Here is a 17,549-nt window from a genome sequence, read left to right as displayed (position 1 = left end):
AATGTTTTCTTTTTTCTGTCCTTGTAAAATAGTGACATTTTTAAAATAAAATAATGACTTTTGTCATAATTTGGCCAACCAAAATTCCGATTATGATTATAATATTGCCAACATTTTAAAGTTTTCTCATAAAATTGTGACTTGTCCAGTAAAATGCCAACTTTTATCATAAAAATGCCAAAATGTTAAGCTTTTCTTGTAAAACAGACAATGTCTCATTTGCACCCCTGCTGGTCAAAATGAGCGTGGTCCCAAAAAGGAGGGATTTTTCACATTGACTGTGTGTCGCTTTTAAAAGTGCTCCCCCTCTGGTCAACATATGAAATAACAAGTGTGTGTAAGAAATTGAAATGCGCCCCCTTTGGCCAAAATTAATTTAAAAAAAATAAATACATATGTATATAGAGACATGCTGTAATAACTTCAAGTAAATAATAAAGATTAAAAAACAATTACAAACCAAAACATTTTTTAAAAATTACTAAAAGCAGTCTTTTTCTCACAATGTGTCGACTTTTTTCTTATAAAATTGGGAACAATTTCTCATTTTCTTTCTGTTTCTGTAATATTGCAATATTTTCTCTTAAAATGATCACTTTTTTCATGTAAAATATTAACTTTTTAATGCAAAATGGTGACATTTGTCATATAAAATTCTGACTTTTATCACAATATGACAAATATTTGTGTTGTTCTTGTAAAATAGGGATTTTTTTTGAGTAAAATTATGACTGTTGTCATAATTTTGCCCAGCAAAATTCCAATTATTAATATAATATTGCCAAAATGTTAAACAAACAATAAAAAAAATTACTAAAAGCAGTTTTTTTCTCAAAATGTGTCAACTTTTTTCTTATAAAATTGGGAATTTCTGTAATATTGTAATATTTTCTCATAAAATTATCACTTTTTAATGCAAAATGCTGACATTTGTCATATACAATTCTGACTTTTATCACAATATTGCCAATTTTTTGGTTGTTATTTTAAAATAGTGACATTTTTGGAGTAAAACTCCAATTATTATTATAATATTGCCAAAATGTTTATGTAAATAATTATGTAAAAAAAATTATGTAAATAATGAAGATTAAAAAACAATTACAAACAAAAAATAAAAAAATAAATGAACTAAAAGCAGTTTTTTTCTCACGATGTGTCCTTTTTTTCTTATACAATTGGGAACAATTTCTCATATTCTTTCTGTTTCTGTAATATTGCAATATTTTCTTGTAAAATTATATCTTTTTTTAATGCAAAATGGTGACATTTGTCATATAAAATTCAGACTTTTATCACAATATTCCCAATTTTTGTTTGTTGTACTTGTAAAATAAAACAAATAAAAAATGTGTGTGGTTGTACTGTGCAGGTTTGAAATAAATACTTCAATTCAATTCAATTAAAAAAAATAGTGCATTTTTTTAAGTAAAATGATGACTTTTGTCATAATTTTGCCGAGCAAAATTCCAATTATGATTATAATATTGCCAAAATTTTAAAGTTGTCTCATAAAACTGTGACTTGTCGAGTAAAATTCCAACTTTTATCCTAAAAATGCCAAAATGTTAAGCTTTTCTTGTAAAATTGCCACTGTAATTGAGTAAAATTCCCACTTTTATCATAACGTTGCACAAATGTTCAGGTTTTCTTGTAAAATTTTGACTTGCGTCGAGTAAAATGAGGACTTTTATTATAATACTGCCAACATTCTAAGTTTTTCTTGTGAAATTCCAACGCGTTTTTCACTACAAGCTTTTTTATGGAGGGTCTGACATGTCGGACATGTCTGCTGGCATCAAAACTGGCCGCTAAAAACAGAGACGAGTCGTGAGTGGAGGAGATCCTGCTCGGATGCTTTTCTGCTCTACTGCTCGCATGATGCTCACCAGTACTGATTGTTGCTCTCAGCACAATGTAACAAATTGGCTGCCATCTTTTGCTCCCTCGTCATCAATTCTATTCAAGTGCTCTTGTGATGTGTGTAATACATGTATAGTACACATAGTTGTAGTATTTATAATGTATATAATACATGTATAGTACACATAGTTGTAGTATTTATAATGTATATAATACATGTATAGTACACATGGTTGTACTATGCAGAAAAGCCAAATGCAGTGAAGTTGTCACGTTGTGTACGTGGTAAATAAAAAGAGAATACAATGATTTGCAAATCCTTTTCAACTCATATTCAATTGAATAGACTGCAAAGACAACATATTTCATGTTCACACTGAGAAAACTAATTTTTTTTCATTCTGGGTGTTGTTGATAAATGGCTGTGGTTATGCGTAGTAGCGTTTTAACTTGCACTTACAGATGTAGCGACCAACTTTAGTTACTGACAGTGGTTTTCTGAAGTGTTCCTGAGCCCATGTGGTGATGTCCTTTACACACCGATGTGGCTTTTTGATGCAATACCGCCTAAAGCTTCCAAGGTCACAGCATGCGGCATTTGACCTTTACATCACATCAAGTCCTCGTCATCATGGTGTTAAAGATCCACAGGAAAGCAGAGGGATAGTTTTAGTACACAAGGATTTATTCAAATATTATGTTGACCTCCAATATAATATTTTCAGCCACGGAACCTCACACTGATCCACTAAATGATGATTGTCTGTTCAATAAAACTTGTCCTAAAGATTATTATTGTGCAGCACGCTAATTGTGGCTGGCAACTAGCGCACTAATTGCTAACAAGATCCTGGCCAGCAGACTATGACCTCCATGTTGTCTTGCAGGCTCAGACTTCCAGTGCAACATCCACATCATCCCTGTGAAGAACGAGGAAGGCGTGGTCATGATGTTCATCCTCAACTTCGACTACGTGGCCGACGAAGGAAGTGACAACTCTGCCGAGAAGATAAGCCCCGCCTCCCCCACCAAGTCTGATCAGAGTGAGTACTCAACACCTGTCAGATATTACACAGCAGCTCTCTACAACAAACATTTACTGTTGTATACGTTATAATCAGATCGATAATACGTTATTGTAAAAATGAGTAAAGAGACTCCAACATGTCGTCTTACTGTAAAAGGTCATTTCAAAATAAAAGCTGACAGGACTGAGAGTTTTGCTGCAATGATTTCATTGTTTGTCTCCAAATGTCAGGCTCTTATTTTGAAGTGATTTAAAATGACGTAATAACCCGTGATTAATCATGATTAATCACACTTGTGAGTGTGATTAATCATGATTAACTCACACTTGTGAGTGTGATTAATCATGATTAACTCACACTTGTGAGTGTGATTAATCATGATTAACTCACACTTGTGAGTGTGATTAATCATGATTAACTCACACCTGTGAGTGTGATTAACCATGATTAACTCACACTTGTGAGTGTGATTAATCATGATTAACTCACACTTGTGAGTGTGATTAATCATGATTAACTCACACTTGTGAGTGTGATTAATCATAATTTAACTCATACTTGTGAGTGTGATTAATCATGATTAACTCACACTTGTGAGTGTGGTTAATCATGATTAAATCACACTTGTGAGTGTGATTAATCATGATTAAATCACACTTGTGAGTGTGATTAATCATGATTAACTCACTCTTTTGAGTGTGATTACTCATAAATAACTCACTCTTGTGAGTGTGATTAATCATGATTAAATCACTCTTGTGAGTGTGATTAATCATGATTAACTCACTGTTGTGGGTTTGATTAATCATGATTAACTCACACTTGTGAGTGTGATTAATAATGATTAACTCATACCTGTGAGTGTGATAATCATGATGAATTCACACTTGTGAGTGTGATTAATCATGATTAACTCACACTTGTGAGTGTGATTAATCATGATTAACTCACACTTGTGAGTGTGATTAATCATGATTAACTCACACTTGTGAGTGTGATTAATCATGATTAACTCACACTTGTGAGTGTGATTAATCATAATTTAACTCATACTTGTGAGTGTGATTAATCATGATTAACTCACACTTGTGAGTGTGGTTAATCATGATTAAATCACACTTGTGAGTGTGATTAATCATAAATAACTCACTCTTGTGAGTGTGATTAATCATGATTAACTCACTCTTGTGAGTGTGATTGATCATGATTAACTCACATTTGTGAGTGTGATTAATCATGATTAACTCACTCTTGTGAGTGTGATTGATCATGATTAACTCACACTTCTGAGTGTGATTGGTCATGATTAACTCACACTTGTGAGTGTGATTGATCATGATTAACTCACACTTGTGAGTGTGATTAATCATTAACTCACACTTGTGAGTGTGATTAATCATGATAAATTCACACTTGTGAGTGTGATTAATCATGATTAACTCACACTTGTAAGTGTGATTAATCATCATTAAGTCACACTTGTGAGTGTGATTAATCATGATTAACTCACACTTGTGAGTGTGATTAATCATGATTAACTCACACTTGTGAGTGTGATTAATCATCATTAACTCACACTTGTGAGTGTGATTAATCATCATTAACTCACACTTGTTAGTGTGATTAATCATGATAAATTCACACTTGTGAGTGTGATTAATCATGATTGACTCACACTTGTGAGTGTGATTAATCATAATTTAACTCATACTTGTGAGTGTGATTAATCATGATTAACTCACTCACAAGTGTGATTAATCATGATTAACTCACACTTGTGAGTGTGATTAATCATGATTAACTCACACTTTTCAGTGTGATTAATCATGATTAACTCACTCTTTTGAGTGTGATTACTCATAAATAACTCACTTTTGTGAGTGTGATTAATCATGATTAACTCACTCTTGTGAGTGTGATTAATCATGATTAACTCACTCTTGTGGGTTTGATTAATCATGATTAACTCACACTTGTGAGTGTGATTGATCATGATTAACTCACACTTGTGAGTGTGATTGATCATGATTAACTCACACTTGTGAGTGTGATTGATCATGATTAACTCACACTTGTGAGTGTGATTAATCATGATTAACTCACACTTCTGAGTGATTAATCATGATTAACTCACACTTGTGAGTGTGATTAATCACGATTAACTCACACTCGCGAGTGTGATTAATCATGATTAACTCACACTCGTGAGTGTGATTAATCATGATTATCTCACTTTTGTGAGTGTATTAGTGTTGACACACTAATACTTTGGTACTGGTACCAAAGTGTAGTGCAATACTTTTCAAAATAAAATGAACCGCAAAAAAGACTTTATTCAAACAGAAAATGTTATCATGCATGAAACTTCTGTTTTTTATTGCAATTATTAATTTGTGTCATTTTATTTTGTCAAAATTATTATTCTATTTTAATACTGTTAATATCTGCTTACTTCCTGTTTCAACATGTTTCCAAATAAAGGGGACCACACAAAAATGTTATTATTGACTTTATTGTAACAACATTTTTTAATGAAACATATGTTTATTATTGTAATTTAGTCCTTAAATAAAATAGTGAACATACTAGACAACTTGTCTTTTAGTAGTAAGTAAACAAACAAAGACTCCTAATTTGTCTAAGCAGTAACATATTGTGTCATTTATACACCTATTATTTTGTACACATTATGAGGGACAAACTGTAAAAATTGATTATTAATCCACTTGTTCATTTACTGTTAATATCTGCTTATTTTCTGTTTGAACATGTTCTATCTACACTTCTGTTCAAATGTAATAATCACTTAATCTTCTCTTCTTTGATGCTTGACATTAGTTTTGGATGATACCACACATTTAGGTATGGATCCGATACCAAGTAGTTACAGGATCATACATTGGTCATATTCAAAGTCCTCATGTGTCCAGGGACATATTTCCTGACTTTATAAACATAATATGAACGGAAAAAAACAAAAAGCATATCAATGTAATCATAGTAGTATCGACTAGATACGCTCTTGTACTTGGTATCATTACAGTGGATGTCAGGTGTAGATCCACCCATGGCGTTTGTTTACATTGTGACGCCGGTGAGCTATTGTATCTTCCTACGCTGTGTAGTGAAGCATGTTTAGCTCTTCCTCCTCCTCCTCCAGTGATAATGATACTTTTAAGGCCAGGATTAGTGATTTAGAAGTAGCCAAAACACTGCGGATGGACGTTAGCCGCTAGCTAGCTAGCCATGTCTTAAAGCAGCTCTTCCTGAGGGTGTTTCAGTGTTATAACTTCACCTTTATCTTGACTTTTCACACCAAAATGCGTCCGTTCTCCCTTTTCTGTCTACACACTGTGTCTGCTTGTAAGTACTCAGTGTGTGTGCGCTGCCCAACATGCTCCTCTTTGTCAGCACGTACAACTGTCACGATGTCATGTCCGGGGAAAAAAAAAAGTACTGGTATTTTTCAGAAGCAGTATAGTACTTAATTCATTAGTACTTTATTAGTAGAGGTACACCTTATTTTATGATTTTATTTCATTCTTCTTGTGGATGAATGTCCATCCATCCATTTTCTACCGCTTGTCCCTTTTGGTCAGAAGGTTTAAATGTGAGAGTGTGACTCCTGCTGCCTTCTGATTGGACGCTGTCAGCATCATGTCTCTGACTCATGCTCCGTGTGTGTGTGTGTGTGTGTGTGTGTGTGTGTGTGTGTGTGTGTGTGTGTGTGTGTGTGTGTGTGTGTGTGTGTGTGTGTGTGTGTGTGTGTGTGTGTGTGTGTGTGTGTGTGTGTGTGTGTGTGTGTGTGTGTGTGTGTGTGTGTGTGTGTGTGTGTGTGTGTGGGTAATCACATTTGTTTGCTTGAGAGCACGTGTGTGTAGTGGGACGGCTTCTGATGTGATATGATGTGTTCAGATGGCACTGAAGTCGCGTATGAAATCTTCTTAATATTGTACACCAACATATATATATATATATCCAAGTAGCATTATCACTGGAGGAGGAGGAATAGCTAAACATGCTTCACTACACACTGTAGGAGGACACAATAGCTCACTGGCCTCACAATGTAAGCAAATGCCATGGGTGGATCCACTGTAATGATACCAACTACAAGAGCGTAGCTAGTCGATACTACTATGATTACGTCGATATTTTTTGTTGTCACAAAATCTTTTTTCCTTTAAAAAAAAAAAAAATCATATTATGTTTATAAAGTCAGTAAATACGTCAGAACTTAAATTATGACCAATGTATGATCCTGTAACTACTTGGTATCGGATTCAGATCGATACCTAAATGTGTGGTATCATTCAAAACTAATGTAAAGTATCAAAGAAGAGAAGAATAAGTGATTATGACATTTTAACAGAAGTGTAGATAGAACATGTGTACCCTCTAAATATATATATCTTGAAGACACACAGATTCACCCGGTCACAACAATAGGTACACAACGTGCGCTCACTAAATATATATCTTGAAGACAAACAGATTCACCCGGTCACAACAATAGGTACACAACGTGCACTCACTAAATATATATCTTGAAGACAAACAGATTCACCCGGTCACAACAATAGGTACACAACGTGCACTCTCTGAATGTATATCTTGAAGACAAACAGATTCACCCGGTCACAACAATAGGTACACAACGTGCACTCTCTGAATATATATCTTGAAGACAAACAGATTCACCCGGTCACAACAATAGGTACACAACGTGCACTCTCTAAAACTGTATCTTGAAGACAAACGGGACTTTCTGTCTTCTACATGTGGTTGAAAAAAAGTCATAAACATAATACAGATTCACCCGGTCACAACAATAGGTACACCATCACACTCTGACTGATCAAACTCTGCATACAAAAACAATTGTTATTAGCATTTATGTCCCAGCCTGCTAAATGTCAGTGTTAGGATGTACTTGCCAGGATTACATGAAATATAACTTAGTCTTTTATTAGCATTTATGTCACTGCATGAGATACAAGCAGGCCTGCAGAGTATTTACTTGTGTGTGATATCATGTGTGATACAAGCAGGCCTGCAGAGTATTTACTTGTGTGTGATATCATGTGTGATACAAGCAGGCCTGCAGAGTGTTTACTTGTGTGTGATATCATGTGTGATACAAGCAGGCCTGCAGAGTATTTACTTGTGTGTGATATCATGTGTGATACAAGCAGGCCTGCAGAGTGTTGACTTGTGTGTGATATCATGTGTGATACAAGCAGTCCTGCAGAGTGTTTACTTGTGTGTGATATCATGTGTGATACAAGCAGTCTTGCAGAGTGTTTACTTGTGTGTGATATCATGTGTGATACAAGCAGTCTTGCAGAGTGTTTACTTGTGTGTGATATCATGTGTGATACAAGCTGGCCTGCAGAGTGTTTACTTGTGTGTGATATCATGTGTGATACAAGCAGTCCTGCAGAGTGTTTACTTGTGTGTGATATGTGTGATACAAGCAGGCCTGCAGAGTGTTTACTTGTGTGTGATATCATGTGTGATACAAGCAGGCCTGCAGAGTGTTTACTTGTGTGTGATATCATGTGTGATACAAGCAGTCCTGCAGAGTGTTTACTTGTGTGTGATATCATGTGTGATACAAGCAGTCTTGCAGAGTGTTTACTTGTGTGTGATATCATGTGTGATACAAGCAGGCCTGCAGAGTGTTTACTTGTGTGTGATATCATGTGTGATACAAGCAGGCCTGCAGAGTGTTTACTTGTGTGTGATATCATGTGTGATACAAGCAGTCCTGCAGAGTGTTTACTTGTGTGTGATATCATGTGTGATACAAGCAGGCCTGCAGAGTGTTTACTTGTGTGTGATATCATGTGTGATACAAGCAGGCCTGCGGAGTGTTTACTTGTGTGTGATATCATGTGTGATACAAGCAGGCCTGCAGAGTATTTACTTGTGTGTGATATCATGTGTGATACAAGCAGTCTTGCAGAGTGTTTACTTGTGTGTGATATCATGTGTGATACAAGCAGTCCTGCAGAGTGTTTACTTGTGTGTGATATCATGTGTGATACAAGCAGGCCTGCAGAGTGTTTACTTGTGTGTGATATCATGTGTGATACAAGCAGTCTTGCAGAGTGTTTACTTGTGTGTGATATCATGTGTAATACAAGCAGGCCTGCAGAGTGTTTACTTGTGTGTGATATGTGTGATACAAGCAGGCCTGCAGAGTGTTTACTTGTGTGTGATATCATGTGTGATACAAGCAGGCCTGCAGAGTGTTTACTTGTGTGTGATATCATGTGTGATACAAGCAGTCCTGCAGAGTGTTTACTTGTGTGTGATATCATGTGTGATACAAGCAGTCCTGCAGAGTGTTTACTTGTGTGATATCATGTGTGATACAAGCAGTCCTGCAGAGTGTTTACTTGTGTGTGATATCATGTGTGATACAAGCAGGCCTGCAGAGTATTTACTTGTGTGTGATATCATGTGTGATACAAGCAGTCTTGCAGAGTGTTTACTTGTGTGTGATATGTGTGATACAAGCAGGCCTGCAGAGTGTTTACTTGTGTGTGATATCATGTGTGATACAAGCAGGCCTGCAGAGTATTTATTTGTGTGTGATATCATGTGTGATACAAGCAGCCCTGCAGAGTATTTATTTGTGTGTGATATCATGTGTGATACAAGCAGTCCTGCAGAGTATTTATTTGTGTGTGATATCATGTGTGATACAAGCAGCCCTGCAGAGTATTTATTTGTGTGTGATATCATGTGCGATACAAGCAGTCCTGTAGCGTGTTTACTTGTGTGTGGTATAATGTGCGATACAAGCAGTCCTGTAGAGTATTTATTTGTGTGTGATATAATTTGTGATGCAGGCAGTCATGGAGAGTATTTAATTGTGTGATATCATGTGCGATACAAGCAGTCCTGCAGAGTATTTAATTTTGTGATATCGTGTGCGATACAAGCAGTCCTGCAGAATATTTACTTGTGTGTGATATCATGTGTAATACAAGCTGTACTGCAGAGTGTTTAGGTGTGTGTGATATCATGTGCAATACAAGCAGTCCTGCGGAGCATTTACTTTTGTGTGTGATATCATGTGCGATACAAGCAACCCTGTAAAATGTTAACTTGTGTGTGATATCATGTGCAATACTAGCAGTGCTGCTGAGTGTTTACTTGTGTGTAATATCATGTGCGATACAAGCAGTGCTGCAGAGTGTTTGCTTGTGTGTGAGATCAAGTGCAATGCAAGCAGTGTTGCCGAGTATTTACTGGTGTGTGATATCATGTGCGATACAAGCAGTTCTGCAGAGTATTTTGTTGTGTGTGATATCATGTGCGATACAGACAGTGCTGCAGAGTGTTTGCTTGTGTAGGAGATCAAGTGCAGTACAAGCAGTGTTGCAAAGTATTTACTGGTGTGTGATATCATGTGCGATACAAGCAGTCCTGCAGAGTATTTAGTTGTGTGATATCATGTGTGATACAAGCAGTCATGTAGCGTATTTAGTTGTGTGTGATATCTATCATGTGCAATAAAAACACAGCCTTGCAGAGTATTTACTTGTGTGTGATATCATGTGCGATACAAGCAGTGCTGCACAGTGCTTACTTGTGTGTGGTATCATGTGATAAAACCAGTCATGCAGAGTGTTTTTATGCGCGATACAAGCAGTCCTGCAGCGTGTTTACTCGTGTTTACTCGTGTAATATAATTTGCGATACAATCAGTCATGCAGTGTTTTTTATGAGTGATATCGTGTGTGATACAAGCAATCCTCGATCATGTGCGATACAAGCAGTCCTGCACACTTACTCTGCAATCTTACAAACTCACTGTACAAAGTTACACACTTACTGTACAAAGTTACACACTCACTCTACAAGGTTACACACTTACTGTACAATGTTACACACTTACTGTACAAAGTTACACACTTACTGTACAATGTTACACACTTATTGTACAAGGTTACACACTCACTGTACAAGGTTACACACTTACTGTACAAAGTTACACACTCATTGTACAAGGTTTCATATTTACTGTACAAAGTTACACACTTACTTTACAAGGGTACACACTTACTGTACAAGGTTACACGCTTACTGTACAATGTTACACACTTACTGTACAATGTTACACACTTACTGTAAAAGGTTACACACTTATTGTACAAGATTACACACTCACTGTACAAAGTTACACACTTACTGTAAAAGGTTACACACTTATTGTACAAGGTTACACACTCACTGTACACGGTTACACACTTACTGTACAAAGTTACACACTCATTGTACAAGGTTTCATATTTACTGTACAAAGTTACACACTTACTTTACAAGGGTACACACTTACTGTACAAGGTTACACGCTTACTGTACAATGTTACACACTTACTGTAAAAGGTTACACACTTATTGTACAAGGTTACACACTCACTGTACAAAGTTACACACTTACTGTAAAAGGTTACACACTTATTGTACAAGGTTACACACTCACTGTACAAAGTTACACACTTACTGTACAAAGTTACACACTCATTGTACAAGGTTTCATATTTACTGTACGAAGTTACACACTTACTTTACAAGGGTACACACTTACTTTACAAGGGTACACACTTACTCTACAAGGTTACACACTTACTGTACAAAGTTACACACTTACTGTAAAAGGTTACACACTTATTGTACAAGGTTACACACTCACTGTACAAAGTTACACACTTACTGTAAAAGGTTACACACTTATTGTACAAGGTTACACACTCACTGTACAAAGTTACACACTTACTGTACAAAGTTACACACTCATTGTACAAGGTTTCATATTTACTGTACAAAGTTACACACTTTACAAGGGTACACACTTACTTTACAAGGGTACACACTTACTCTACAAGGTTACACACTTACTGTACAAAGTTACACACTCACTGTACAAAGTTGCACACTTACTGTACAATGTTACACACTTACTGTACAACGTTACACACTCACTGTACAAAGTTACACACTTACTGTACAAAGTTACACACTTACTGTAAAATGTTACACACTTATTGTACAAGGTTACACACTCACTGTACAAAGGTACACACTTACTGTACAATGTTACACACTTACTGTAAAAGGTTACACCTTTATTGTACAAGGTTACACACTCACTGTACAAAGTTACACACTTACTGTAAAAGGTTACACACTTATTGTACAAGGTTACACACTCACTGTACAAAGTTACACACTTACTGTACAAAGTTACACACTCATTGTAGAAGGTTTTATATTTACTGTACAAAGTTACACACTTACTGTACAAAGTTACACACTCATTGTACAATGTTTCATATTTACTGTACAGAGTTACACACTTACTGTACAAGGTTACACACTTACTGTACAATGTTACACACTCACTGTACAAGGTTACACACTTACTGTACAATGTTACACACTCACTGTACAATGTTACACACTCACTGTACAAAGTTACACACTTACTGTACAATAATAAATGTTACAAAGTTGGATCATGGTGTTACACAACAACAGAGCATCAAATCCTGAAGTTGAAAGTCTGGCTACGTTGTGATGTCACAGCGAGGTGGAAGTCCTTATTTAGACTTGAGGTCAAGCTCCTCCCCCTTTGAGGAAACATAAAAAAGGTAAATAAACATGAAGTGAATATTTGTTTCATCTCCACTTTCAGGAATGAGTCGATTCTTCCGCTTCCGCCAGGCGGCTCTGAGCCTGATGAACACCAAGCAGTCTCTCCCGCAAGAGGACCCGGACGCCGTGTTGGTGGACTCCCCCAAAGACCAGGAGGACTGTGTGGCCCTCCAGGGCCTCCCCTCCCCCACCAAGAGCACCTGCAGCCCCCTGGAGGCCAACGACACTCACGCTCTCATCAGCTCCAGCCGACACTCCTCCCAGGCCAGCGTGGCCCCGGAGCCTCTGGACCACTCCTCTCCCAAACTCCTGTGGGAAAAACTGTACCAGACCCAGGCGCACCATTCCTCCACCTCCCTGTCCAACACCTTCCCCCGAGGAAGTGTCAGCAGCATGAGGCGGGCGTCCTCCGTCCACGAGATGGAAGGTTACACCTCCAGTTCCAAGAGCATCTTCAGGGAGCGGCACGCCAACGAAGGTACAGTAGGGGCCACACCCCAATAAGGTGCAATGAGGGCCACATACCAATCAGGGTACAGTAGGGGCCACACCCCAATAAGGTGCAATGAGGGCCACATACCAATCAGGGTACAGTATGGGCCATGCGGCAATCAAGGTACAGTAGGGGCCACATGCCAATCAGGGTACAGTATGGGCCACATGCTAATCAGGGTACAGTATGGGCCACATACCAATCAGGGTACAGTTTGGGCCACGCGGCAATCAAGGTACAGTAGGGGCCACACGCCAATCAGGGTACAGTAGGGGCCACATGCCAATCAGGGTACAGTGGGGGCCACACACCAATCAGGGTACAGTAGGGGCCACAGGCCAATCAAGGTACAGTAGGGGCCACATGCCAATCAGGGTGCAGTAGGCGCCACATGCCAATCAGGGTACAGTAGGGGCCACATGCCAATCAGGGTACACTAGGGGCCACACACCAATCAGGGTACAGTAGGGGCCACACGCCAATCAAGGTACAATAGGGGCCACACACCAATCAGGGTACAGTAGGGGCCACACGCCAATCAAGGTACAGTATGGGCCACACGCCAATCAGGGTAAAGTAGGGGCCACACACCAATAAGGTGCAATGGGGGCCACATACCAATCAAGGTACAGTAGGGGCCAAACACCAATTAAGATACAGTAGGGGCCACATGCCAATGAAGTTACATCAGGGGCCACATGCCAAACAAGGCACAGTAGGGGCCACACGCCAATCAAGGTACAGTAGGGGCCACACACACTATCGGGGTACAGTAGGGGCCACACACACTATCAGGGTACAGTAGAGGCCACACACCAAATGGACTTCATAGTGGACTTCATAGTGGACGTCATAGTGGACCTCATAGTGGACTTCATAGTGGACTTCATAGTGGACTTCATAGTGGACCTCATAGTGGACGTAATAGTGGACTTCATAGTGGACGTCATAGTGGACCTCATAGTGGACTACATAGTGGACCTCATAGTGGACGTAATAGTGGACTCCATAGTGCACCTCATAGTGGACTTCATAGTGGACTTTATAGTGTACAAATGTGTTTTTCATAGTAGATTTCATAGTGGACCTCATAGTGGACCTCATAGTGGACTTCATAGTGGACCTCATAGTGGGCCTCATGGTGGACCTCATGGTGGACCTCATGGTGGACCTCATAGTGGACGTAATAGTGGACTTCATAGAGGACTTCATAGTGGACTTCATATTGGACCTCATAGTGGACTTCATAGTGGACTTCATAGTGGACCTCATAGTGGATGTGATAGTGGACTCCATAGTGGACCTCATAGTGGACGTAATAGTGGACTCCATAGTGGACCTCATAGTGGACCTCATAGTGGACGTCATAGTGGACCTCATAGTGGACGTAATAGTGGACTCCATAGTGCACCTCATAGTGGACTTCATAGTGGACTTTATAGTGTACAAATGTGTTTTTCATAGTAGACTTCATAGTGGACCTCATAGTGGACTTCATAGTGGACCTCATAGTGGGCCTCATGGTGGACCTCATGGTGGACTTCATAGTGGACCTCATAGTGGACGTAATAGTGGACTTCATAGAGGACTTCATAGTGGACTTCATAGTGGACCTCATGGTGGACTTCATAGTGGAACTCATAGTGGACTTCATAGTGGACTTCATAGTGGACTCCATAGTGGAACTCATAGTGGACTTCATAGTGGACTTCATAGTGGACTCCATAGTGGACCTCATAGTGGACTTCATAGTGCACTTCATAGTGGACTTTATAATGTACAAACGTGTACTTCATAGTAGACTTTATAGTGGACTTCATAGTTGACTTCATAGTGGACTCCATAGTGGAACTCATAGTGGACTTCATAGTGGACTTCATAGTGGACTCCATAGTGGACCTCATAGTGGACTTCATAGTGCACTTCATAGTGGACTTTATAATGTACAAACGTGTACTTCATAGTAGACTTTATAGTGGACTTCATAGTTGACTTCATAGTTGACTTCATAGTGGACTTCATAGTTGACTTCATCGCGGACTTCATAGTTGACTTCATATTGGAGAGGATAGTGAACTTCGTAGTGGACTTTATAGTGTACTTCGTAGTAGACTTCATAGTGGACCTCATAGTAGACCTCATAGTGGACTTCATAGCGGACTTCATAGCGGACTTCATAGCGGACTTCATAGCGGACTTTATAGTGGACCTCATAGTGGACCTCATAGTGGACTTCATAGCGGACTTCATAGCGGACTTTATAGTGGACCTCATAGTGGACCTCATAGTAGACTTCATAGTGGACTTCATAGTGGACGTCATTGCGGACTTCATAGTGGACCTCATAGTGGACTTCATAGTGGACTTCATAGTGGACCTCATATTGGAGATGATAGTGGACTTCATAGTGGACTTCATAGTGGACTTCCCGCTGGACTCACCTGAACCTCTCCTCCCTCGCCAGGTGCGTTTAACCACGTGAAGTCCAGCCTGCTGGGATCCACGTCGGAGTCCAACATCAACAAGTACAGCACCATCCACAAGATCCCTCTGATCGCCCTCACCTTCTCAGACGCCAACGACAAGAAGACTCATCACTCGCCGCCATCCTCAGACAAAACCATCATCGCTCCCAAGGTCAAAGACCGCACGCACAATGTCACGGAAAAAGTGACACAGGTGAGGGCTACAGGGATAGCATTCATTCGTTCATGCATCTATCCATCCATTCATCCATCCATCATTCACCTATTCATTCATCCATCCAACCATCCATCCATTCAATCATTCATCATTCACCCATTCTCCATCCATTCATTCACTAATTCCTGCATTCATCCATCCACTCATCCATTCAATCACTCATTCATTCATCATTCACCCATTCATTCGTCTATCTATCCATCATCCATTCATTCATTCACCCATTCATCCATCCACTCATCATCCAGCAATTCATTCATTCACTCATTCATTCAACCATTCATTCATCCACTCATCCATCATGCATCCATCCATTCATTCATCGTTCACCCATTCATCCATCTAACCATCCATCCATTCAATCATTCATCATTCACCCATTCTCCATCCATTCATTCACTAATTCCTGCATTCATCCATCCACTCATCCATTCAATCACTCATTCATTCATCATTCACCCATTCATTCGTCTATCTATCCATCATCCATTCATTCATTCACCCATTCATCCATCCACTCATCATCCAGCAATTCATTCATTCACTCATTCATTCAACCATTCATTCATCCACTCATCCATCATGCATCCATCCATTCATTCATCGTTCACCCATTCATCCATCTAACCATCCATCCATTCAATCATTCATCATTCACCCATTCTCCATCCATTCATTCACTAATTCCTGCATTCATCCATCCACTCATCCATTCAATCACTCATTCATTCATCATTCACCCATTCATTCGTCCACTCATCCATCATTCATCCATTCATCATTCACCCATTCATTTGTCTATCTATCCATCATCCATTCATTCATTCACCCATTCATCCATCCACTCATCATCCATCAATGCATTCATTCACTCATTCATTCAACCATTCATTCATCCACTCATCCATCATGCATCCATCCATTCATTCATCGTTCACCCATTCATCCATCTAACCATCCATCCATTCAATCATTCATCATTCACCCATTCTCCATCCATTCATTCACTAATTCCTGCATTCATCCATCCACTCATCCATTCAATCACTCATTCATTCATCATTCACCCATTCATTCGTCTATCCATCCATTCATTCACTCATTCATTCAACCATTCATTCATCCACTCATCCATCATTCATTCATCGTTCACCCATTCATTCATCCATCTAACCAGGCATCCATTCATTTATTCACTCATTAGTTCACCATTTATCCATACACATGTCTACTTCCTCCTTGGTGATGATACACATGTCTACTTCCTCCTTGGTGATGATACACATGTCGACTTCCTCCTTGGTGATGATACACATGTCTACTTCCTCCTTGGTGATGATACACATGTCTACTTCCTCCTTGGTGATGATACACATGTATACTTCCTCCTTGGTGGTGATACACATGTCTACTTCCTCCTTGGTGATGATACACATGTCTACTTCCTCCTTGGTGATGATACACATGTCTACTTCCTCCTTGGTGATGATACACATGTCTGCTTCCTCCTTGGTGATGATACACATGTCTACTTCCTCCTTGGTGATGATACACATGTCTGCTTCCTCCTTGGTGATGATACACATGTCTACTTCCTCCTTGGTGATGATACACATGTCTACTTCCTCCTTGGTGATGATACACATGTCTACTTCCTCCTTGGTGATGATACACATGTCTACTTCCTCCTTGGTGATGATACACATTTCTACTTCCTCCTTGGTGATGATACACATGTCTACTTCCTCCTTGGTGATGATACACATGTCTACTTCCTCCTTGGTGATGAT

At 38.9% G+C, this 17,549-nt stretch overlaps 1 protein-coding gene across 1 annotated transcript in view; it reads left to right on the top strand.

Moving 5' to 3' along the window:
• Window positions 1-2,755: 2,755 nt before the first annotated feature.
• The window catches only part of LOC133664319 (potassium voltage-gated channel subfamily H member 7-like), a 68,117-nt gene continuing 53,323 nt past the window's right edge, over window positions 2,756-17,549 (top strand). The window contains exons 1-3 of the mRNA XM_062068825.1: window positions 2,756-2,906; window positions 12,604-13,041; window positions 15,521-15,735. Of these exons, the coding sequence (XP_061924809.1) occupies window positions 2,810-2,906; window positions 12,604-13,041; window positions 15,521-15,735 (750 nt within the window). The 5' untranslated portion in view covers window positions 2,756-2,809. The remainder of the gene's footprint in view (window positions 2,907-12,603; window positions 13,042-15,520; window positions 15,736-17,549) is intronic.

Source organism: Entelurus aequoreus, linkage group LG14, assembly GCF_033978785.1.
Source record: "Entelurus aequoreus isolate RoL-2023_Sb linkage group LG14, RoL_Eaeq_v1.1, whole genome shotgun sequence".
Lineage (NCBI taxonomy): Eukaryota > Metazoa > Chordata > Actinopteri > Syngnathiformes > Syngnathidae > Entelurus > Entelurus aequoreus.
Note: the sequence above shows the minus strand (reverse complement) of the source record. Positions and strands in the feature narration are given on the sequence as shown.